Below are 24,240 nucleotides of genomic sequence, written 5' to 3' on the forward strand. Positions count from 1 at the left end.
CTCTTCAATGAACGATGTTTGGACGGCAGGTGGTACGTATAAGTTCCCTAACATAGGGAGGCAACGAAATCGGTTTTCTTTATGGCAGGCAAATCCAGTGTTCCTTTATTGTTGCGGCCTCTTGAAGTGGTACTTAAGCTGGCTACATGCTGCTCGCAACAATTTCTCTTGCTCAAGAATCTACTCGCAAATGTTGTCGCACTTCGCGCAGAAGTTCAGCTTTACCTGCAGCTCTGCCTGGACAAGCTCGTGTCAACTTAGTGTTTTGTAGCGTGACGCGCCTTGTTGAGCGTGCATTGGATTGGCTAGAAATTTCTAACGGGACATGTAGCGGTTCTTCCGCTTTGGACAGTTTAGGATGAGGGGGAGGGAAGCGTCCGTCGGGACGGTGGCAGGGGAGTGGACGGTGTGGTGTCCTCAGAAGCCTGAAGTAAGAGGGAGCAGTCGTGTGGATCAGTAAACTTGTTGACCGTCAGTAAAAAAAATAGGCAGAAGTCAAGTGAGGACTTTCCACAGGGTTCATATTGCAAGAGTATAGCAATTAGGTAGAGGGGGCCACTTTCCCTGTGATAAATGATGGGGTCTGTGTGAAGGAAGGCTGAGGAGAAAGCTAACTCTTCAGCAATTCATGTTGATAGAATGTGAGCTTTTTACAGCAGCTGTCTACATCTCGTGACTGATAAAGTTTCCATTTACTGCACCTGTTATCGTCACTGGCCGATTCCGTGAGTTCGATTCGGGAGAATGAATTTTAGGCGGGTGTGTTGATGTTGCCCCCGAATGCGAAGTGGCGAACTGACCGCGTAACTCCTCACACCAGCTCTCGTCGTCACCGGCCAATTCACCTGAGTGGGTATAATGTTGGGCCTACATTCAACGATCAAGTCTAACGATGTGCAAAGCATTGTTAAACTGCCTGCTGTTTTATTTTACAGCTACAAGGCATGGTTTTCTCTGCCCCCCAAATTTTTTGGCTGGTACAGTATCTTGTTTCGCTGCTCTAAAGCAGACTTTGAACTCCGGAAATTTCCGACAGTTTGGGTATGGTAGTTTGAGCCAGTCACTATCAATGCATTTAAAATAGCGTACCTTTTGAAATCTGCTTGCATGTACGTAGCTTGCACCCCGCGTGCAAAGGTCTCATGAATTAAGTAGTGAGCAGCAGGAGCACGATGAGGAGATGTTTGCTTCAACGTTTATATCTATGAACGCTGGTCTGTTTTGTCTTACTAGCATTGTCAAAGCATCAAAAAATAGTGGCCAAATGTGAATTGTTTCATGACAGCGCAAAGGCCAACAATGGACACATTTCAGAGCTGTTTTTACCATGCCACCCGCCTTGCAAAGCTTGGCGACGTTCTTAGTTGAACACTGAATTCAGAGACCACAAGGTTCCCTCAAGTCTTCTGGCAGTGCACTGGTTTCGTTGCGTAAAAGAACTCCTGGGGTGACTCAAACACTTCTGATGAGTTAAGTCGTTAGGGCCCGGCTGCAACGTCGTTACTTCCGGGCCCTAACGGGCGTGCTCTTTTCGATATATGTTACTAAATATCCAATTTTTGCTGGTCGCTTGTGGTGCGCACGCGCACATTTCAGCTGCCATATTTTGATCCTTGATTCCAGTTGTCAACGGACTGCAAGGCACAGACTATAGCATGCTATACGGAAATAAAGTTTCCAGGAACTTGTTCGAAATGTACAAGCTGTTTTTTTTTTTTTTTTTTATCAGACTACGCGTAATGCTTGCCTTGACGAGTGTTGTGCGTGGTCAACGGGCATCGCTCATATCATGCAGAAAGCTGCAGCGCATCAGACAAGACGAGGAGGAGACAAACTCTCGTGCAAGTCCTTGTCTCGTTCTCGTCCCAATTGTCTGTTGCACTGCCGTTTTCTTTTGATGTTATGCACCAACCAGCCTTTCAACTCTTCTGAGGCGCATCGTTGTCCACATCATTCTCCCCAAAGGTGAGTCAACGCCATTTCAAAAACAAAGTCTGGCTCCTAACTCACGGCATGACTGGGCGCTGTTTCAATTTTTAAATTAGAACAGCATGTGAAAAATCTAAGCCGCTCCCCTCAGTTTTGCCGCATCGCTTTGTTTGTTCTGCAACCGCGGGCCAAAAATTGAGCCACATATCGTGTAGCCGCATCCTTACAGCGTTCACATGTGCATAATAAACTAAAGTGTAGTCCGCAGATAAAACAAAACTTTGTAGAAATAGCTGTAAAAATATTTTTAGATTTATGTTGCTGAAGTAACTCTGCGATGAGTGTTGCAAAACGTATTATTATCATCATCATTATTATTTTTGAAGTTGCCGGCTTCAGCCAGCGTCGGGTCAAAGTTACAAAACTTCAAAGTTCCGCGTGCCGCTGTCGGCTGTGCAGTGTGGAGCGCGTGAAATTACTGTAGCACGACATGCAATCGTTTTCTGAAGATGAGGGGTCGTTCAAGGTATGCTTTAATTGCCTCCATTACGACACGTTATCTTGCAATTAATACGATCGTGCGCACGCCTGTGCTTTACGTGGTGGCGTGCTCAAGTTTAAATCGTCTTTTTTTGCCGCGGCCTGATTATCAAAACACCGCAAATCATTCCTTAGGAATCCTTGCGGATTTAAGTATTCGTGATAAACTCCGTCGTTTGTCTTTGGTGTGGTACACAATCACTGCTGTGGCGTTCGCCAAAATATCTAGCCAAAGAACCGTAAAACTCGAGTAGTGATTGTGACCAGTGTTAATTTTTGTTTGGCGATGTTGTCTTAACGCAACAAGTAGCTGGTCTGTTTCTGTGAATCTGTGGTGTTTACGTTTGGCTTGCGCGTTTTTCAGTGCCGTATTCCCGACCCTGCGTTTGACGGATCCAGAGTCGGCTTTGCATGGGGCAACGGTAACTCCCTCATGGTGTTCCCGCAAGTCGATGAACGTAAGAATGCTCAACTGTGCATACCCGGCTTTATAAATAGGTAGAAAATAAAAAAAGGGAATTAGGCTTGTAATTGACTTTTTGTTTTTATTCGTTTTATTTTTATAAACAAGAAACAGGAGGGGGGTAGGGGGATTTCAGCTCTGGCAATATTCAGTGAGTAGCATGTGCAGCTACATTAGTAGGTTTTGTTTTCCACCTTGAATGTTGCTGTGGCTTCTTCAGAGTCACGACGAATGCTAAGACAAACTACAGCAACAAGCAAGGTGGGATAGCACCAGCAAACCTACCTATGTGGCTGCATGGGCTTGGTGGGCACAAGCTACTTCAAACCAGGTCATCACAAGCTACTTCAGGGGTGTCATCAGCCAATGTCGCGCTTGCAGTCTAAAGGTCCGTTCACACTGCGACGAAAGCGACGGGAATTCTGTCGCTTGGTCGCGCGGCGACAAAAATTGGTCCTGACTATTTGCCAAAAACGATCGTCGCGCGACAAAGCGACGGAATTCTTGTCGCTTTCGCTCGCTTTCGTTGCAAGTGTGAATGGGCCTTAAATACGTCATTTCTGTGCTCCAGACCAAGCAGAGGAAATCTGTACAAGTTTGGATTTGGAAACACGGTCAGTGTTTCCAAATTTGGCGTAGGCTGGTGTCAACATGCTTCCAAGCACATTTTCATAGGCCGTCATTGACTTATGTTGAGTTTTGTAATAATCAGACAATTCTGCAGTGGCATTTTTCCTCTCGACTGAGGGTCTCCTTTTATTTTCACGTGTTAGTGCCTCTTTCCTTTATCGCTGGAATTTCATTTGAAGTGGCACTTTTATTTTGTGAATAGTGATCGATATTTTATTGACAGCTCTGTAGGAAGAAATGTAGTTGAACTCATTTTTTATAACCATCGTTTTGGTAGCAAGCACGGCATTGTTCATAAATGAAGAACCCTGCAATAGGAGGGCACTGCTCTGGCCTATGAAGTGCAGGGGTGTTGTAACACTGTTTTGAATGTATTCTATTGAAACCACTCACTCATTCACACTGTAATAATTTTGCACAAAGCTCGCTCGTTATGGTATATTTTGTTTAATGTCAAGATCGTTCGCTGCACCTGTATGGTTGTTACTGAATGGAATAAAACCAATGTCTGCCTATGATGACAGCTCCCAGACAGCCATGTTTACTGCCTCTTGGAGCATCAGAGCCCGGTATGAATTCCACAGCAAAATGCTGCCACAAGTCGATGGAGGGGTGAACTGGTTTGTTTCAGTGTGATAGATGGTGCCACCATTCCAAAAAGGGGGGGAAATTGGCCGTGTCAGACGCTGTCCTTAAAGAGAGAGAGAGAGAGAGAAAAAAATTTTATTTCTCCAGCAGAGGCTGATGGGTGGGCGTCGCCCCGTGGAAGGCGTCCCTAGTCCGGGATGCCTTGACTTCGGCTGGCCGTCCGTGCTCGGGTCACCAACTTAAGCTGGATATCCGGGTCCGGGCTGGCCAGGGAAGCCCTCCACTGCTCGGAAGGTTGGGCTGGAAAGGGGGGGCAAGTCTGGAGTTCGTTGGCACTCCCATATGATGTGGTAGGGGGTGCCAGGTTGGGGACAGTAAGCGCAGAGGGAAGGTTGTCGGGTGGGGAAGATGAGGTGGAGGCGAGTGAGCGAATACTGTTTCTATTCTGTTTTGAATTAACAAGGCAAGTGCGGTCACCGACTGGGATGCCAAACTAAATAAACCATTAAATGAGACCTTTATGGAAAATTTGAGAGGGATGAAGAAGCTGTTTCGACAGAATCAATCTAAATTTTTTCTTGTAGCTTTTACAAGGCCCTGCATCATGAGGGCTCCTTGTGAATCAAGTTGAATGAATGGTGAAATTAATTCTGACGGAACCTAAAATATAAATTTAGTTTTGTTGTAGCTTTCTGACGGTGTCACACAGTTTTTACATTGTACTGCTAGGACAACGCCTCGTACTGATCATCTTCAAAGCTCTCACTTTCTGCACAGTGCCAAGAGTGCTATTGAGCTTGCGATAAAGGTGCTGTCTACAGGACAACACATTAAGCTGAACTTGGATTTGGACAACAGCTAGAAAAGAGAATGCAATATAATGGGAGGAATACAGTTGAAGCGCATTATAACAAACACTGATCTAGCGAATTATCGCCCATAGCGAACTAAATACAAACTTAGGTTGTCACGCTTTATTTCAGTGACACTTATTCCTTTATAACGAAACTGAAACCCTGATAGCCGTACACGATATTGCCGCAAACCATGTATGAGTTTGTTTATTTATTGTTTGTTTTTACTGCCCGGCCACGCCCGGCTCTGTTATCTGTGTCTCAAGCGAAGTGCATCTTCCATTCTTTATTTTTGTGCCGCACTGGCTATCTCATTCAGATAAGCAGACTGCTTCACCGTAACGTCGCTAGCACAGAATAATCTTCTTTGATCTACAATGTTCTGGATGTAAATCGACGGTTCTAGAAACACTCGCGCCGAAAGATAAAAGTCTGCAGAGCAGACGCCGCGGCATTCGATCTCCGATGCTCACTTGAGTACGTCACTTTGCTGACTGCTGTCTCGCCTCCTGTGTATTCTTTGAGTTGTAAGGGGAGCACAAGTTCGCTCCAATAAACTCGTTTTCTTTGAAGACAACTGCGTCGTCTTTCACTTCGTGACAATATCAGATACAACAAAGAAATATTTGACCAGGAGTGTCGGAAGCTACATGAAAAAAACCCCCCCGCCATCCGAAACTGCACAAGTATAAAAGCCCTTTTGTTTGTGAACACTGTAGAAAACGTCATCCTACTCAGCGCTGCGAGTAGGCACCAGACAAAGGTCACGCCCTTCAACAAATAAATAACGATGCAGGCCTCTTTGTCAAGTGCCCTTTGTTCTGTTGTAATTTCACGTACTCATGTTCCGGTTCATTGAGGTTGAAATGCAACAAGGAAAAAGGTAAAGGTTACCTTGTGTATAGTGGACTCGATGTCTCAAAAAATGCATTTTTGTATCAAGTATATTTGCGTGAGCCAGATTGCCGATTTGTTAGAGCCGATTTTTCCCTCTACTGTTACAACAAATATCGGATATAACGAACTAATTTGCCGTCCTAGTACTACTTCATTATAACGAGGTTCCACTGTATATGCAGACCTGCACGCTACAGGCCCCCTTCTATTACTGTTTGAATTTCTGATTTATTGATGCTGGTTATATGCAGGAAAATACGGTATGTACACGCATATTTCTCATACAGGTGAACGCAGTGGCAAGAGGGCTGGCAGCCTGCACCATGTCTGCTGGAATACCTCGCTCTACAACAAGGTGATGAGGCAGCTGGTCAACGAGTCCTCAGGTGCGTCAGCCCTCTGTGTGAACGGCTTTGCGAAAGGGAATTGTGTGTCAGTGACGTGTGTTTCACTGTGTCACAGAAACGTATGTTAGAGGTTGACCCCCAAACTTGCTTTCTTCGTGTGTGGTCCAGTCTAGGCTGGTGCAAATATCGTATTTTCTCAACTATAGGCATCCTGTTTTTTTTTGTCATAATGAAAGGGTTTGGCTTGTGGGAACTGCACTCTGATATCAGTATTGGCTATAAGATAGCACATGTCCTCACAGCGGTTCACAAGGCTGCCAAAAGTGGTTAGTTTATATTGGAAGTGACTTTCCATTGCAGCATTACTATTGACTGCAAAAGGATAGGAACTACTGGTTGAGGCGTTAGCATTGGTCGTGAGTTGGCGTTGCCTCGTGACCAATAGACAAGCAGATGGTGGACGCATGATCTCTACTGTTGGCAGATCGTCCAGCACTATACATGTGAAAGCGCTGCGAGTCCAAAATTATTCTAGTGATGCTGGGATTCACAGCTCGATTCCTTTTTTTTTTTCTTTTTTTTTTTTTTTGTAGGCGGGGAAGAGTCTCAAAATTGTAGGTGTTCGTGGCCATTTAGTCTTGGGATTTCTTGCCTCAATGCAAAACATGCAGAAACAAACATGCTTGTTATCTCCAAATTTGCAGCAGAGTTGCATAAGGGTCAACCTGCATACCGACTAAACATACAAGACAGTTCATACAGCAGTGCTTCGGCAGTGTACTTGTAACAGGGAGCCATCGATTCATCGATGGAGCCATCTATGGAGCCATCGATTCACTACAGGGTAGACAAGGACTGTTCAGCTTGGCCTTTCACAGCCTTGGTCACATAGCTTTTTGAAGTTTCAACTGTGTGCTTATTGTATTGGCAGGTTGCTGAAGGTGTGGAATTTCAGGAGTGCATGAATTAAGGATTTTCTCAGTTGTAGTAGCAGCGGCAGCTCTGAATGAATGTGCGCTCATTAAACGTGCCTTGACTTTGCCACTGTGCAGGTGTCTTCTCCGAACTGCAGAACATTGCTTCGGAGGTCAAGGGAGAGACAGTGCATCCAGAGTAAGGCATTGCAGCACACTGCGACTTTGTTTTGTGCTGCAGTTGTTAATGTTGAACTCTTGTTGGATCATGACTATCATGACTTTATCGCGGAGGTGACTGTGTGACTGGAGGGGAAGTGCTGTTGCCAGGGGAGTCACTCAGCTGTGGAGTGTTTGTGTGACGAGGGGAGCATTGTTGGTATCATAGCACGTCAGTTCTGTAAACCGATTGCGATAGCTCCTCGAAAGAAATTCACTGATGAGGTTATTCAGGAAATAAGGTCAATTCACGACAATTATTGTGCAAGAGTAGAGAGATCCAAAGAACTAACGGCGCCGTCGAAAAAGCACTGGAGTAATTTGCGAAAAAACCGAAGCCTGTCATGGCTGTCAGCAGCCAAAGCGGGTGCAGGGATATTTTTGGTAGTGAAATATTCAGATGTTGATGTAATGTCATCAAAACATCACCATGTGGTACCTATGTGGTCACAAAGTCGTCAGGTGCTCGTGCAGCTCTGATGAGTTGTCGCAATGAGTGAATGAATGAAAATGATTTATTTATAACAGGATTCCTCGTTGGTCTACTGAAGGAAAGGGGATCAGAAAGCAAGAGAGAGCGTACATACGCACACACATGTGCACCATCACATCTGGGTATTAATGGCCGCCTCATTTGCAAACATCCAGAGGGAGAGCAGTGCGCTGTGGGAACGGCCGTTGGTGTTGGGGGTAGTTTATTGTGTTGGGGTAGGGACATGTGGCTGCAAGTATTTGGCATGTAGATCTTGATAGCCAGGACTCTCTCAGAGCATGTGATCTCCTGTTGGGCGTATCTGCATGTAGAACAGCTCACTTGGTGTCTTGTACCTAATGGCCATTGTCATCAGTGTTGTTGGTAGCACAGAATCCGCAGAGTTATTGGGCTTGCCTCCTAGCGAGCACATTTTCCGTGAGCGCAGCCCCAGCCTTGTGGATGAGGACCTGTACCCACTGCAGCAGTACTTCTGGCAGTGGGTGTTCGTTGGTAGGGCTTTGCTGCCGAGCTGATGGGTAACCCCTTGTCTCGTTCGGCCTCTGCTTTCCAGAACACATCGTGATTTATCGCTTTTGTCTGGTGGGGGTGTTCTGCGCAGCCACCCACAGACAGCTCTAGCCAGATTGTTCGGTGATTTGATCCCATTGGGTCCATCCCACACCTCCGTTCAGTCACTAGGCTTTTGTCAGCCCAGGTGAGGTCTGGGGTGGTGTCCCGTTGGTCAGCTCAGGGACTGCTGCGTGTTCGGCAATCTATGTCATTGGCCAGTAGCAGGCGAGTTGCCTCGGCTCTACGTTTGGCTGTTACCAAACTGCGCTTCAGCGCTAGAGCTTCTCACATTAATAAATCAAATGATTTTCTGCCAATTCTTTAATGCGTAACGTTCTTTGGCTAGTAGCCTGCGATTTTGGGGACTTTGGCCCGAATCTTCATAAACGCTTTTCCCTCACCTCTGCTGCCATCCTTGTGCCTTCCGATACTAGCAAGCCTGAAGACAAAATATATGTAGGCAAAACCTTTTCAAATGAGTACCACTGGTGGCATGGTTCATATGTGTCGACATTGCTTAGCGCACGTGTAGCTTTGCGAACGTTTAAGGCGCAACACAAGTACACCACTGAGCCTCAGAGTGTAATCAAAATGTGCATTAAATTGGTTCTTAGGAAAACAGGCCACAACAAGTGGGTCCACGAAAAGACAAGCTGAAGATTAGCATATGAGCTACATGCGGCAAGCTTTTCACCTGTCTTGAAAGGTCGGCCAACTGCACTCAAAATTTCCACCTCTTGAAAACTTTATTTCCGTTCAGTCTGTCTAAATAGACTCCAAGGTGCAAAACATTACAGCTGAAATATGCGTATCCACGGCTCAAACGAACATAAATAAAACAGAGATATTGAAGCAAAAACTGAGAAGAGCGCGGCCATCACGGCCGGGCTTGAAGTGACATTGCAGCCGGCAAGCAAGCGGCTGCAAATGGCCGGCCGGTCGAAGCAAACCTGCGCGCACTGCTTCACCCTCACAGCAGCCATAGGAGAAGCATGCCCAGCGGAGCTCGACTGGTTCTCCTGGCTGGCCGGAGGAACAAGCACCTGGCCGGCCGCAATGTCACTTCCGCTTCATGGCTGCTTGCACGATTCCTTGGCAGGTACTATTATGAGCAATATGAAAGGGAACACTGGAACGCGCGGCAAACTGCCTCGAAACAGACTGGGAGCGAACGCGGATGGCGCTGTGGAAAACAAATGGGGAAAGGAGGGTGCTCTTCAACTGACTGTTGGCACTCCCACCACGCTGGCATTTCTATAAAGCAGCAGCTTTCGTCATTTCGCCAGTTTTATGGCATCGTCCGATAAGCCGCACGGCGGGAATGGGAACAGTTGTTAGAACAGTGGCCCCCTTTCCACGTTTCCACGTTTCCGGCGGCGGCCGCAGCAAATCACTGATAGCTGGGTCTGAGGGTGTTTTTAACTGGTTCCTATGTTCCCTTTCATATTGCTCATAATAGTACAGGGTCGCCTGCAATGGAGTTATTTCAAACGCTTCTGACTGATTAACAATGCATTTCACGGGGCTACCAGTCATGTTTCAGTTGGTTTGGGGGCACGTACTGTATGTTGAAAGTGAATTTGGTCGTGGTGAAATTTGAGTGCAATTGGTGTTCAACCTTTTGCCGCAATGACTGCGATGCACTGGTTGTCGGCAGTTAACTGTCCTCGCCGGTTTTTCCTTCGCAGCCTGGTGAAAATCAGCCGGAGCTACCGTGCTACCCTGATGGTCTGCTGGAACAGCTGCCTGGGTAGGTATTCATATTGCTGACTGCTGTACCTGTCTCATTGGGCAGCCATTGGTTGTTGCTTTTGTTTTTTAGTTTTTGAAAGACAGAGTGACGGTCTTTTAAAATGACAACAGATGCACAAAAATACAAGTGAGACTGGTGCATCTTTTTTTGTTTTATGTTGTCAGGGGGAAAAGAAATTCGTATAGCAAGGCATTTTGCAAGATGTTTTTTTTTGCAGCTGCAGCATTTGACTTTGTCCTGATAATGTGATAAGGCTTTGTGGTTGTCCATTTGCTCCTTTGCATTGCACACACTTTTCGGCTTCTGTGCAGGGCTGTAGTGTGTTTTTTCTAATGGCCTCCCAATCTCTTTGAGCTCACTGCAAGATTTGCAAACCGAGCGCCAAGTAATACATGTCTCACCCTGACATTTGCTCCCGCTTTGTGCAGAAGAAATAGAGTTGGCCAACGAGGACGCCAAATTGGAACACAAGGCAAAAGTGAGTGTGTATGCCCCTCACTCGGGCATAACTTGGTATATCTAGGGTACATCTTAGTGAGCGCATCTACAAGACGTCTATGGGCACACCTATAAAAGTACTACTACTGGTACTGCTACAAGTTTTCCTTTTCAGTGCGGCACAAAGCTTTACTTTGGGGCATTTAGTCTTTTCCAATAATTGTTGACTTGGTGGACCTCCGACAACTAGGACCTTGACAAACACAGCTTTATTCAGAGCTGTGAGCATGCTGGCCACGTTTTGATTCACGTTCGCAATGCCATGTTTTGAGTCTTTGTCTTGCCACTTAACGTGCTTCTACCTTGCATCTGTGTCAAATTTAGATGTGGTAGCTGCATCTGTCTTGAGCTGCTGTTGTCTCGATTTGTCTGTGTGATAGAGGGACTGTTTCGGAGATTTTCGCTGACCTTTCTTTTTTTAAAGTTGCGTCCTTTTTGGGGGTGTGCCTTGCTGGTCTCAGTGTTCATTTCTGCTGTGTTGGCTTCTGTTTCTGTTCTCCACGTGTGAAAAGTACGAACTCCTGCGCGACATTGAGCTCATCTGGCACCTGTGCGAGATACTGTTCCTGGACATCCAGCCAGGTGGGTGAAGTGCGCTTTGCTGCGGGTCATTTTTTCCTGTATATATAACTAATGAGAAAAGCTAAAATTTGTGTGAAGAGAAATATCTGTCTGATGAAACACAATAGAAAATGTTATCAGTATCCTAAGCAGTTCATTTTTACTACTGGTGGATGATAATGGTATTTGTGCATGAGGTTATGACAGCACCTTGTTTAGCCAGCAATATCGTTGCCAGTTCAACCCTGCCAGCAAGTGGGATTTTGCTGCATAGGGCCCAGCACGGTGACCTTTCAAATGCTGCCCCACTGCTGCAGTGCTAAGCTCTGCACATTGTAGGAGGCAGCGTTACTGGTACTAGGGAGGATAGGCCAGCACGTGTGCAGCAGTCGTGCTAAAAAAATTATTACAAGAAGTGTTTGAGAGTGCGAAGAGATCTTTACATGGAAGTGCTTTCTAGCAGCTATTGCGTGCAAAAAAAGCAGTTCAGTTTGAAAGGAATGCCCTAGACCCACTCACCAGGATGGGGGGCTCCACAGGGCCGAGAAATTCACTTATGTGCGTGAGCCCGTGCTCCAAGTACTTCCGACAGCGCCTGTACTACTTCTGCATCGCTTTCCCGCAGTCAATTTGCGGGGGCCAGTTTTTTAGTGGAGGGAATCATAAGTTCAGTTTCATGATTAAACATATAAATTACGCCGAACGATTGAGATTGATTGTGGGGTTTAACGCGCCGAAGCTACACCAGTGATATGAGGCGCGCTTTAGAGGTGGGCTCTGAATTCATGTTTACCACGTGGGGATCTTTGATGTGTGCTGAAGTCTGGACACACAGGCATTTTTGGTTTTTTGCCTTGATCAGAAAAAGCTGGGCTGAAGGAAATGTATACTGTGGATAAATGCACTGCCTAAAAAAAAATAAGGACATGATGGGACTTTATTCGCAATTGCTGTTTAATTACAGTAAAATGTGCTCCTACAGTAGCCATTTACATGCATGAAAAATCATAAAGTGGAGAAAAAAGTAAAAAAAATGCTGTCTAGTCATCTATAAATAAAGGGAGAGGGGGTGTTAGTTCTTGAAAAATATCAAAGCTTCACAGGTGCACATTTTTGTGTGTGTGTGTGTGTGTGTGTGTGTGTGTGTGTGTAAAAGGCTCCTTGATCTAATGGCTGGTAGCAAGAGATTTCCTCTTCAGATTCCTTTTTTTTTCTTTTTTGGTAGCGAAGGAACGCGCATGAAGTTTTTACAAGGGTGTGATAACAAAATAATGGCATTTGTTGCTGCAGTCAAACAATTGCGACTACACATCTCGGTCCACACATCTGTCTTGTCCGTGTTCTTGTGTAGCCCACTTTCGTCCTGCAATAACAGCCACTTCCAAGCTGTAGCCACAGGCAAAAAAAAGCTACGATGGAAGTGCAAAAACAGCATGGTATTCGCGCATTCCTCGTGGCAATGCGTCGAAGTTGCACTGAACTAATTGAGTGCATTATCCTTCAACAGTGGCTGTTTGTTATTTTTCTCAAAAAACTCTCAAAGAGTAACCAGGCCACTCCTTGGTGTTAAACAGGCAAGCAGTGGTTTTTATTGTGTGGCAGCCGGCCTTTTAAGCGATGTGTAATGTGGATGAACCGTTTGTGTGAAAGGAACATTCACGCTAATAACGGTTTGTGGTTGCACCACCAGAGGCGGACTGTGTTCAGTCTTGAGGCCAACATACTAGCGGGAAGTCTGGCGAGGCAGTTGTGTGCCATCATGGAGTTGCTGGGAAGTGTTGCATTCCTCACTTGGCCTGCAGCTTGGTGTCTCGTGGCTCGCAATTGGCTCGAAACTGCTTCATTTTATCGTCAGTTATTCATGCGTGGCTCACTAAAAGCGCCACGCCACGTTTTTAATGCGCTACACAAGGATTATGTACTTGTGGTGTGATACAGTGCGGCATCTTGGCTCGAGTTTAACCCATCCAAAATGGGCAAGTGCAATTTGCGGGGCAGCGTGACTAGTAGCTTTAGATCGTTACAATGGAAGCCACTTCTCGACAAAGCAAAGAGCGGTACAGAAGCATCAAGGTGGGCAATAACTTCATTTCTTGTGCATATTTCAGGCAACAGTTTCTTTTCTTACATATATACATGTCGAATTTGGAAAATTACTTACGGACGACTCTATTTCTTAAATACATCTGTATATGAATATTTTAAATGGTTTTTTTTTAACAGCAAAGTTGCAGTTTTTCGACCACAGGCACCTGTTGAGCCTACTCACGAGCCAAGCCAAGCAAGAATGTAACCTTTTCCTCCGCCCCTCTTCATGTCTGGACACTGGCATGAGGCTTCCCTCTAGTGTACACGGATACTGGCGAAAGGCTCTCTTTAGTCGGACGCTTCCAGGTGCACAGCACGTGTGAGGCCGTTTGATGAGCTAGGACTGGCCAGGCGTGTAACATGTGACCTCAAGGGTTGGGGGGTGGCCCTCCTGTTGCTCCTCATTACAGGCACGGCGTTCCTGCAGCAGCTGCAGCGCTGGGTCCAGAGCCGCACCCTGGACACCCTGGGTGTCCGGGTGAAGGAGCTGCTGGAGGAGGACGAGCCACACCGGGCACCCGACTACTGGGACCAGGTGGGTGGTCGGATGGGGGGGGTGGGGTGGCAAGTGACTCTTGCCAGAGGGCCAGGTGGGGATGGTTGAGGGCAGGGGTCACCAGGGATGGCATTCACTGGAAGCACCCAGCAGTGCTGGTTTGGCTGGCAGGCAGGAACTCAACAGTGTTCTGTGGGGAGCCTTGTCAGAGCGAGGGCAGGGAATCGTGTGGCCTGTATCTGTAAGCGTGTGACTTCTCAGCAGTGGTTTTCGCATTGTACAGCAATCTGCGTGAACTAGTGCCGCTGTTGTGTAGAGGAGTCGCTGCCGCAGCCAAACCCCTGTTGTCGTCACAGTGGGGTTCTCCCCTCTTGCCCTGCCCGTGCTCCTGGGGCTGAAACAGTGACCCACGGTGAAGATGACGGAATGAACTATGCTAACGACACTGGGCTGTTTTGTTCAGTGTTTTCTGACTGGTTCGGTTGGGAGGGGAAGGGATTAATGGGCCTGCATTGCGTCGAGGGGTGTCATTACACCTTTGCCCACCACACTCAAGGCCGTGTGCCTGGATGGCTGCTGTGCAGGTGTGCGCACTGGTCCTCCAGGCCAGCCTGGACGAGGCGAGGAAGCTCCTGCGGAGGCACCCGGACTCGTCCCGCGAGGACTTTGTGGCTCTGGACGAACTGCTGCAGACCGCACCGCAGGTGGGGCTGTAGATGCCGAAGCTTCTCCGGAAGCGGTTCATTGCTTTGCTGTCACCGTTCAGCTCAAATTAAGCCAGGACATGGGATGAAGGGTTGTGGAGTGTTCAACGAAACCTCGTCCGGTCAGTGTCACATTTTGAAGCATAAAATCGCACTCGCTGAAAAAGTCAGAAACGAAGAAGTTTGATGTTTCGGAACCGACACATGTTTATTGCCAAACTTCATTGTTTACTTGATTTCAGATTTAAAAAGAACAAGGGTGGGGAAGACGTATTGATGCGGTGGTATGCTGCCAGTTCACTGCTATAGTAAAGGGCATAAAGGTGGCGCTGCAAGGATGCCGGAAACAATATAGCTGGGCAGAATCTTATAGCTGGACAGAAGCCTGCTTGTGGTACATTTTGTAGTGAGGAAAGCTTGCGTCGTAGCAAACAAACTCGATTTTTTCTTCCCGCCATGTCTTACCGCGTGCAGTTGATTTAGGGGAAGAAATGGCAGGAAGGTCGAGCAGGAAGCAAATTCTAAATGAAATACGGTAGCCGACTCCAAAAATACGTACTTGCTGGATATTTCGGACTTTCCCTAGGAACCGCAAGTTGCCCCATAGGAGTAATGACTTTAGATTTTCGGACTGCTCTTTTATTCGGACTATTTTTCGTTCCCCTCCAGGTCCGAAAAATCGGTCGGCTATTGTACGCATTGAAAAGTTGGGTTTGGCTTGAGTAACCAATGTACAAAATGGGGCTGGTATTGACCGTGCGTCGTGTATTGCCTGCCACGAAGAAATTGGTGCTGATTGTCTTCAGAGAAGGTAAAGGCTTCACTGTAGGCACGTAAGTGGGGGTAGTGTAGACAATGGGCATCAGTGTGTCAGTCGGGGCTTTGCATATAAAGTGCAAAAGCAAGTTTGCCTGTATTAGTAGACATTAGAGTGCCAAGAACGCCATTATACCATTTGCAAATATACTGCTGCTGGTGCAAAATATACCATTTGCAGCAGCAGTAGTTGTTTATTCACGCAAGAACTGCCAAAAGTCGGAAAGCAGGTGTCACTCCCTGGATTAACTTTCTTGGAAATTTCTTTGGTGAACTGTGAAGCACAATATTGTTGGCGCCTGCGTAAGCATTTTGCTAAAACAAACATTCAGGCAGGTACAAAATATAGGACACTTAAGTCTGCCTAGGTGCCTTACGTGCCTACATGTCTGGCGATACTTAATCGCGTCCAGGGTCCAGAAGGGCAAGTCCAGCTGTGCTGTTGTGATAGGTACCTTTTATATACACGTCCACCTGTCCACACAGCAGCCACACTGTTTTACTGTCTATGTGCTATATGCGGTGCGGACAGGAGCCGAATCTTGCCGAAAGGCCAATGGTCTTCCTTTAGAAGCACTTTCTATTCATGGCTTTACGAGGGGGGCAAGCACATCCACTACTTAACCGGCAGCATTAACCCGGAGTCCTGCAAAAAAATTGTGGCGGCATGACATCACCCTCATTGCGGATGACGGATAACACCATTGCCGGGGAAATTAGGGGACTATGGTGATGTCTGACCACTGACTGTGCTTTTCCTTTTCGCCACAGATGCCACGTGACCGCCACAACGCATCAGTTCTGTCCACACATTGTAAACGAAAGACTTCGCTTTGTTCAGCAAGGTGGCAATTTCCAAGTCGCTGGGGTGTGCGGCCAGGGCGACGAGGACTGCATGGCGTTTTATTTCCTGCTTCAACTCGTACACTTCCATCTTTGAACAAACTACGCAGTATGAATGATAAAGGGTAGACGAACAAGAAGCCGTACACCTAGATATATGTATATGATGAGGCTGCTGGTGTGTATGGCGATAAGTAAAAGTGTTCTCAAATACCTCGCGCACCCGGTATAAGGCTTTTTTTGCCTTAGTAAATGTATGTGGAAACTATTGGTAAAAACATGCGTTTCAGAAAGGTGTGAACTTCAATAAATATTAGGTTCTCAATGAATTGCAGGTTAAATAGCAGGTTGGTTTAGTGCAACTGTTCGTAAGATTTGTTTCGGTTACGATTTAGGTTCGATATTTTGCACAGTCATAAGTACTGTGAGAAGACTTTATGCTAGTGAACGGGGGAGCTATCACCCCTGTTCCCTGTTTGTGCTTTTTTGTAATCGACAAACGAGGGCCAAAACTGCGAGATTACTGGGGCGATTGGCTAAACATTGGGACCAGCTGCCAGCCACCTTGCTGGCCGTGTATATTTTGCACTGTTTTTTGCCTAGGCTGCAGCACTTCCCTGGCTTAAAATGCCTCGAACGGCTTTTTAGGGAATCCCTTTTCATGATGTGGGGTGATGTATGTTTTGCGTCGCACAAAAATGGAAGGAAAATGAGAGAGAAATGATAGGCTTTTAATAATTTCTAAACAAGCAAAGCACTGTTTGGTGTCAAACAAATGCTGAAAAAGCTTTGAACGTAATCTCTCAGTCAAAACAAAGGTAATTGAGCCTTTTTATTCTTTCCGTAAAAGTTGAGGTGTGATTTGGTAGGTTAATTTTTGTAGCCATAACAAATGCTGTGCCGACAAAATCTTGTGAACAGATTTGTCCTATGCTTGAGAAAAGGCCTTCTGGTACACCCTTTGGTTTTTTAGGGGCAAAGCTCCGTAGGGGTTCGGGCTGTTGGTGTCTCCTGTCGTCGTCGTAATCGTCGTCTCATTTAGTCACGGTACTAAAACACAGGGACACTCGTTTATGCCTCGTGCTAGAGAGCTTCGTGTTTTGAAGACGACGAGATTTTTGCAGCCAAGCTGTATACCTCTACCCCTCAACGGTTCCATCTACGTTGGCGAAAACGCCGAGGCGCCAGGAATACACTTGTACACTGCAGGCTTTGCCCCTCCCCAGGTTTCATGTTAGTGGAGATGCCAGGGATTTTTTTTCCTATGCTGAAGCCCATTTTACTGCTCCAGGGCGTGCTTCTCACTGCCTCCAAAAACCTGTTTTTTTGCCCTGGAATAGTATTTTGGTTGCTGCAATACAGCCTTTTTACAGTTCCAAAGTGACCCTGGTCAAGCACATCACTGGATGAAGGTGGCAATCACTATGGGTAACGGAATATGATGCCCCTATAAATAGAACAGGTGCGGGAATTCTCAAAGACACCTTGTTTAATTAAGGGGGGTTGTGTGTTGTGCAGGGTTCCCACCAGCTGGCCTCGCGGGAGCTGAATGTGTGGTGGCAGACCTGGAAGGCTAAGTGTGCGCGCCACTTGGCCGATGGCTACTTCTCCCTCCTGCCGGAACTGGAGACGGTCTGCAAGGTGACTCTTTTTTTTTTTTTTTTTTCTCCTACGCATCACCACTGTAGAAAGCCTACATGATCAGCTTGGAGGAACCTTCCCACTGGCGGGCCTGTCTGAAAATGGCAGATTTTAAAGGGACAGTCGACTGATTTTTGCATAGTATGTGCTCTCTACCCCCACACGAAACCGAAACAGTTTCATGTGATGGGCTCTAGAGTGCTTGAAAGCAGAATTTTTAGATATATTTTAGACATAGGTATATGCTGCCAAGACGAATGCTGGCAACCATGGCAGAGAATTGCCCGGCAACATGCTTGACCCCAGCTAAGACAATACAGAAGTGCAGTTTTTTCTATTCTTTTGACTTTTGAAACCAACAGTGCTGTCTTCATATGAATGGTAGGGCCAGGTTTAGACACTACATGGCGCCACCTGTCAGCTTTCAGAAAGTTTCGGGCAAAGTTTACATTATTTCCGCCTGTTTAGAAATTCCTTGTGATTACCACAGTACAGCCCACGTCCGTTGCAATGGACACTCTTAATTCAGAAAAAAATATGGGGGTATATGAGTGTAAAGTATATGATCGTAAAGTATCGTATTGTACGATCATACGAGCGTAAAGTATACGATGTATATGAGCGTAAAGTATGCTTGTAAAGTATTTGACAGGTATTGCGTAAACATGCTACATACGATTCGTACTTTCTATTCTCCTGCACCGTCTCTGCACAGCGTTCACGCAGGGGAAAAGAATCGCCTAACACTGTTTTTGAAGCTTAGCACTTGCACTTGGAAAAGGCCTGGCACATGCGGTCGAGTCCAGAGAGACGCACGCTAAGCTGAAAAAATTGGCCGCGTATCTGCTCCTTTCGTTGCAAATGTCGTCAAAAGACGATAGTCTCTGTAGACATTTGCCAAGGAAATGCCCCCCTTTGCTTTCCCGCTCGCCTCTCGTGCTGTTCCTGTTCTGTCGCGCTCATCCCAGGGTAAACACACTAAAGGTTTGCTCAAGGCGATTTGAATTTACCGCATTCCACTGCTACAGGCCGGGTTCCTCAATGCCAGCGCTACAGTATGCCGGAGACGCGCGTGAATCGAGGCACCCTACTACAACGTTTATCCGCTTTGCCGTGCTCCACGTGTGTTCCAAGCACAACGTGGAACCTAGCTAGTGGAACAACCGATTTAGTCCTGGCCAATCCCACCTTGTGGGTGCGTGCCGAAATCTTTGAGGACATCATCATCATCACCTTTCGTTGCTGTTGCCGCGTGTTTTTTCATATGCCGCCTGGAGGTGGGGTTTTCTGCAGTAGATGTAGAATATCCTTTGCTATCGAAAAACCAAGCATCCATGAAATTTTTAATAAAGGAACACTGTAAATGTCCCTTGTCTACCAATTTCCTGTCTTATATTTGCGTAATGTCTTGTTCTTATTCAACAAAGTTGACAAGTATGAACATATAAACCGGGCTAAGACGTTTACATTTGGCTGTGAGTATATAATACTATTGCGCAGTATACATTTCACATTGGCCGGGTGGCTGAATCGAGTCACAGACAGACAGACAGACAGACCAAAATTTCCGGGTTTAAGTGGCCCAAGAAAGGCTATCTTCTTTAAAAATGAAGCAAAAATGAAGCATTTACTAACCAGCTATAAAAAGCAGTCATGGCCAGCAGAATTATCCGGGCTCTTTTTTAGTCCCTTCATGACGAGGCAGGTTTACCCGATACCATTTGTCAAACAAATCCGATCTGTGCCTCACGTTCCCCCGAGGCTGCTTCTGCATTTCTAACCCTTTCCAGTCCGTTGTCGGCCAATGCCCGACATGGCCGTACACGGAAACACGGCCGGAGTGGTCCGCTGTCGAGGTACGCCCGACTTGGGTGTTCGAGGTTAAATTTCGCAATTTTTCTCACTTTTGTCTCACAAGTGAGTAAAAGGTGCGGACTGGAAAGGGTTAATGATCTTAGTGTGGCCAGTAAAAGAGCTGGTACGAAATAATCTGATGAAGGACAGCTGTGAAATTGCAAGTTAGACCAGTTGGACTCCGCACGGCGAGCGGCAGATTGCACACAGTGGGTGGAAGCCAACCTCCTACTTTAGGCATTTCTTACCTTATTTATCGAACGGAGCGGGAATGATATATGCGTGGGAATAATAAATGCCGAACTTCGCTGAACCTGAGTTCTTTATTGCATAAAAAGACTGCGATGAAAGCAGACTCTGAACTCCGCGTGCGCCACTCAGCGTATTCGAAAGCGCTGTTCTTCAATCTCACTGGAGTTGCGTTTTTTGGCAGTGTCTGACAGGCCCGTGCTTCCGGCGATGTTGGCCTGTTTTTCGCAATGTGCAGCAGCGTTAGTTATGCTTATCCGACAGAGAAATCAGCGACTGGGCCGCTGGTAGCACAAAAAAATTTTAAAAAATGGCCACTGGCACTGGCTTGGCTTGGCTGGGCCCACGACCCGTTCTACGCTGATAATGTTGCCAGACGTACTGGTTTCCTCTCCAAAATAAACAAAGGGAAAGCATATCAGGTGCCGACACAGCGAAAATACACTATTAACATTCAGTCAAAACAATTTTTGCACGAAATTTAGTCTGTTGTAGCTAATAGCATGCTACAGCGGGGACCGTCATGAGAGGATGGGATTCCACTTAAACAGCATGGGAACTATGGTCCCTAGAAATATTTGCTAGTCTGCCGTCCCCGCGCCTTCTCTATGGGGTGGCGTGTCCGCACTGCTGATGCACGCTCAGCAATGTGCAGAGGGCGCTGCGAGCAATTGGAGTGCCGGAGTTGTCGGAGCGTGAGTGGCCGCCGGTTGGCCTGTGCCGCGCGCTACTGCCGCGGAGAGCGGGTGAACTTCGGGGTTTGCCGCCCAGTTAGAGCGGTGAAATCCAATGGCTCGAGGTACATCAGCTCACAGTTGAAGCTGCGATAGAACTACTATGTGACCCTTTAAATTCGCGGCCTGAATTTTTCGCGTATCGGGGGAACGGAGCCTATTTGTGGCCGTTGACCTTTGCAAGGGAGACCTAAGGATGAAACAGCAGCAACGAGAGTAGCCGTTTCGCTACCGCCGCTGGAACCATTATTTCGCGCAACAGTGAGATCATGTTCAAAGAGAGCCCAGCGGCGCCAGACGCAGTAATTGTACCAATTAGTAGTGAAAACTACTGGGTTACCCCAAACGTCATGCATTGAACGTGGGCGGCATGCAGCCGGCCAAGCTAGCTCGAGCAAAAGGAAAAAAGCTGTAGTGAAATGCTTTACCAATACAAAGACTTGTTCCTGGGGGGGGGGGGGGGTAAAGCAAGGCATATGCATGATCACTGTAGTAAATAAGCCTCAAGAACTTTTCTTCTTAATTTCAAACAGCCAGAAATAAAATGATTGGCCATAACACAAATATTATCCCTTGTTGCTTTCCCCGCGTGCGTCTCACGATTCAGTCCAAGTATGGGGGCGATCAAAATGAAGCCATGTGCAATGAAGAATGCATGTGGAGGTACTGTTTTGCAGCATGAAAAATAAGTTTCGCGTGCCCCTCAAGTTGGTGAATTCACAAAAATTACAGGCGCGCAAAATAAAAGGTTTGATAGTACCCACTTTCTGCATGTTGACTGAAAGGGCCAAAAACATCGTATGCATGTGTACACACGTAATATTTTTATTCGGCAGTAACATTTAACAGATATTCCCAACTGAGGAGGCTGCAAAAACGTGTGATTGGGCCAAATTAATCAACAATGCGAATTGATCAGACCCCGTTCAAGCTAAAGCATATATTTGACTCGCAAACAGAGAGAGGTCAGGATGGTTCCGAAGTGCCACAAAAGAATTTGCGGAGCGCCCACACACCACACAAATGTTTTTACGCGTTTACATATCCATGGCAGTGTACAGCGTGTGGGCTAACGTACGGGATAGCAGAGGACCCCGGCTAGCTTCGCTAGAGAACGCTACGCGCCGTACACTAGCCCTGCGTAATCCGAAGACTCACGCACGGGTTCGGGTACTCACATGCGGTAGACAGGCTCCGGCAATCCAAAATGAGGCTTTATTGCCTGGCAGATACAGGGCATGTACCAGACAACACGACTATCGCTCGCGGGGAGACAGTGGTGCCTGTCGCTCGCTGAAGCCGCTGGGCTCAGACCTCGATATCCGTCATCACGGCTGCGGGAGCGGGGGAGGCATCCCGTGGCGACCGATCAGGGCAGAATCTCTCGGCAGAGTCCGTGGAGCCAACTGGGTTCACCGTCATCGGGGCATTCGGCGTAGGCACTGCCGAGCCAACCGACTCCGACCAAATCGCCCAGTCGACTCCCCGGCGGAGCGCTCGTTCGTCCCGGAGGTCAGCTCGGAGGGGAGAGGAGGTCTTCCCCAGGTCGGGGAGAGGGTGGCGCGAAGGAAGGTGGCAAACTGGTCCTCCTTCCCCCGCGCCCTCGCGCACATGTTTGTGGCGAGCCGGTTCGGCGCGTTGCGCGGGGTCATGAAGAGGACATGTGCAGGCGAGGCGTAGGGAAACAAGGGTCCCCACAAGCGGGGGTACACAAAAACGCTTCTTTGTGGGGCAACAAGTTGAAATTGCGCGTAAGGTGCCCCAGTTACCACAAGATGCCGTGCCGGCAGTGTTTCTGATGCCCCCAGGTATGTGTGCAAGCCTTTTGCCCGGAAGAGGATATAGAGGATAGAACACAACGACACGATTCCGCGGTTTGGCTCGATCGTTCATAACACACGAAAACGTACTCCCATCAATTCATGCTTCGGTAAAAAAAACTCTTCGTATTCGTAGGAACCAACTTATTTGGCTAATTTGTTGTGTAGACAGAAACGAAAAGAGCACGAAAACGCGTACGTTCAAATCGGCTGAAAGCGCCCAGACCTATGAAGGCAGCACGGCGGAGCACCGTCCGCCGCAGTGCTTCCCGCGATGGCTCTGGTCGACCGCGCTCCGGTTGCCTGCAGTGCCGCCGCTGCATGCGTCATGGAGGAGCCCCCTTCGCGGGCGCCAGATGGCAGACTAGCAAATCTTTCTAGGGACCATAATGGGGACCAAACAAGCCAACAGAAATGGTCCGTTGTAACCGGAAGTCCGTTGTTGCTGGATCCGCTGTAATGGGTGTAGACTGTACGTAAAATGCTGGCTTTCACATGAGCTAGAGGGCATGGACTGCTTAATAATTGGTTGTCTGTCCTTCTAAAGCGGATTCGAGGGAACAGAAGCTAGGTAAACATGGCCAGACGCTGACCCCAGTTTGAGTGCTCTATTTCAATTCTTTTGCAAAGGTCACTTTACGTGTGTCGCAACTCGGTAGCAAATGGCGAAGCTGTCATTACACAAAGCTTGTGGTGTCAACGCACAAGGCTTTCAAAACAATGCATCTTGTTTGCATTTTTGGCCATTGATTGTGTTTGTAATGGCTCTATTAAAAATGATTCGAAGACTGCAGATTCAGGGGAGCGGGAGATAAAGGAAATTTCACTTCGACATTTTGTCTGATCATGTGTGTTTTGTTCATAGCTTACCAGAATGGTTCTCATGACAGAGTGTCATAAAGACATGTCTCCCTGGGCTGAAATATACAGGCCCTGAAACACTGTAGAGAGGGCTCGAAAGATGCAGTATGTTTGGAGCTACCAGTGTTACAGATCTGTGATTCAGGTTTGCAAAAGCTATGAAAAGAATTTGCCGACTTGCTACTTGAGCTGCATTGGGTAGTTATGTCATGCAATTCCGGGATTCGTAATAAGTGCAAGCCCAGGGTTCTAGTCTATTCGTGCCCTTTGCAGGTATCTCGTCAGCTGGCAATATGTTGCTCAGATTTACACTGTGGTTTCATGCTATCGCTGTATTTTTATTTTTTGCATTTTGTTATTTACTTATTTCTTGGTCTGGGTATTTCATCACAGTCGACATCACCAAATTGACTAGGCGACTGTTGCAAGCACAGGGGTGCCTATGAGCTTTTGCTATGAACAAAAAAAAAATGTTTGTAAATGTACCGTATTTTCCGGTCTATAAGTCGCACCTTTGTATAAGTTGCAACCCACCTCAAAATGACAGTTTTTAAAAAAAAAAACCGTATATAAGTCGCACCGTTGTATAAGACGCACCGGTATATAAGACGCACTTGTTAATTAGGTAAACTCATAGGGAATCAGATCGTTAGAAAGTGCGGCGAAAGTACATGGTTGTGGCGGCCGCCGCCTATTAACGCATCCCCCTGTAAGCAGGGCTAGACACGGGCATATAACATACAAAGTCTGGACATAACTAACTTCTCAAAAATGGTTTATGGATACACACAGATGGCATGTACTTACGGACGGCGTTTAGGCAAAACCATCGAAGTCTTTTTCCTCAGACTCGCTAACAAATAGTTCAGTATCTTCAGTGGGAATTCCACCGGTGC

General features: G+C 47.0%; 1 protein-coding gene across 1 annotated transcript in view; it reads left to right on the forward strand.

The window, feature by feature from the left end:
- The first annotated feature begins 2,295 nt into the window (after positions 1–2,295).
- The window catches only part of Nup75 (nuclear pore complex protein Nup75), a 56,146-nt gene continuing 34,201 nt past the window's right edge, over positions 2,296–24,240 (forward strand). Inside the window, exons 1-10 of the mRNA XM_077701059.1 lie at positions 2,296–2,455; positions 2,834–2,927; positions 6,189–6,287; positions 7,301–7,361; positions 10,115–10,176; positions 10,608–10,657; positions 11,190–11,259; positions 13,737–13,861; positions 14,407–14,526; positions 17,704–17,826. Of these exons, the coding sequence (XP_077557185.1) occupies positions 2,420–2,455; positions 2,834–2,927; positions 6,189–6,287; positions 7,301–7,361; positions 10,115–10,176; positions 10,608–10,657; positions 11,190–11,259; positions 13,737–13,861; positions 14,407–14,526; positions 17,704–17,826 (840 nt within the window). The 5' untranslated portion in view covers positions 2,296–2,419. The remainder of the gene's footprint in view (positions 2,456–2,833; positions 2,928–6,188; positions 6,288–7,300; positions 7,362–10,114; positions 10,177–10,607; positions 10,658–11,189; positions 11,260–13,736; positions 13,862–14,406; positions 14,527–17,703; positions 17,827–24,240) is intronic.

Source organism: Haemaphysalis longicornis, unplaced genomic scaffold (assembly GCF_048455015.1).
Source record: "Haemaphysalis longicornis isolate Haplotype H1 unplaced genomic scaffold, Haemaphysalis longicornis Haplotype H1 scaffold_20, whole genome shotgun sequence".
Classification (NCBI taxonomy): Eukaryota; Metazoa; Arthropoda; class Arachnida; order Ixodida; family Ixodidae; genus Haemaphysalis; species Haemaphysalis longicornis.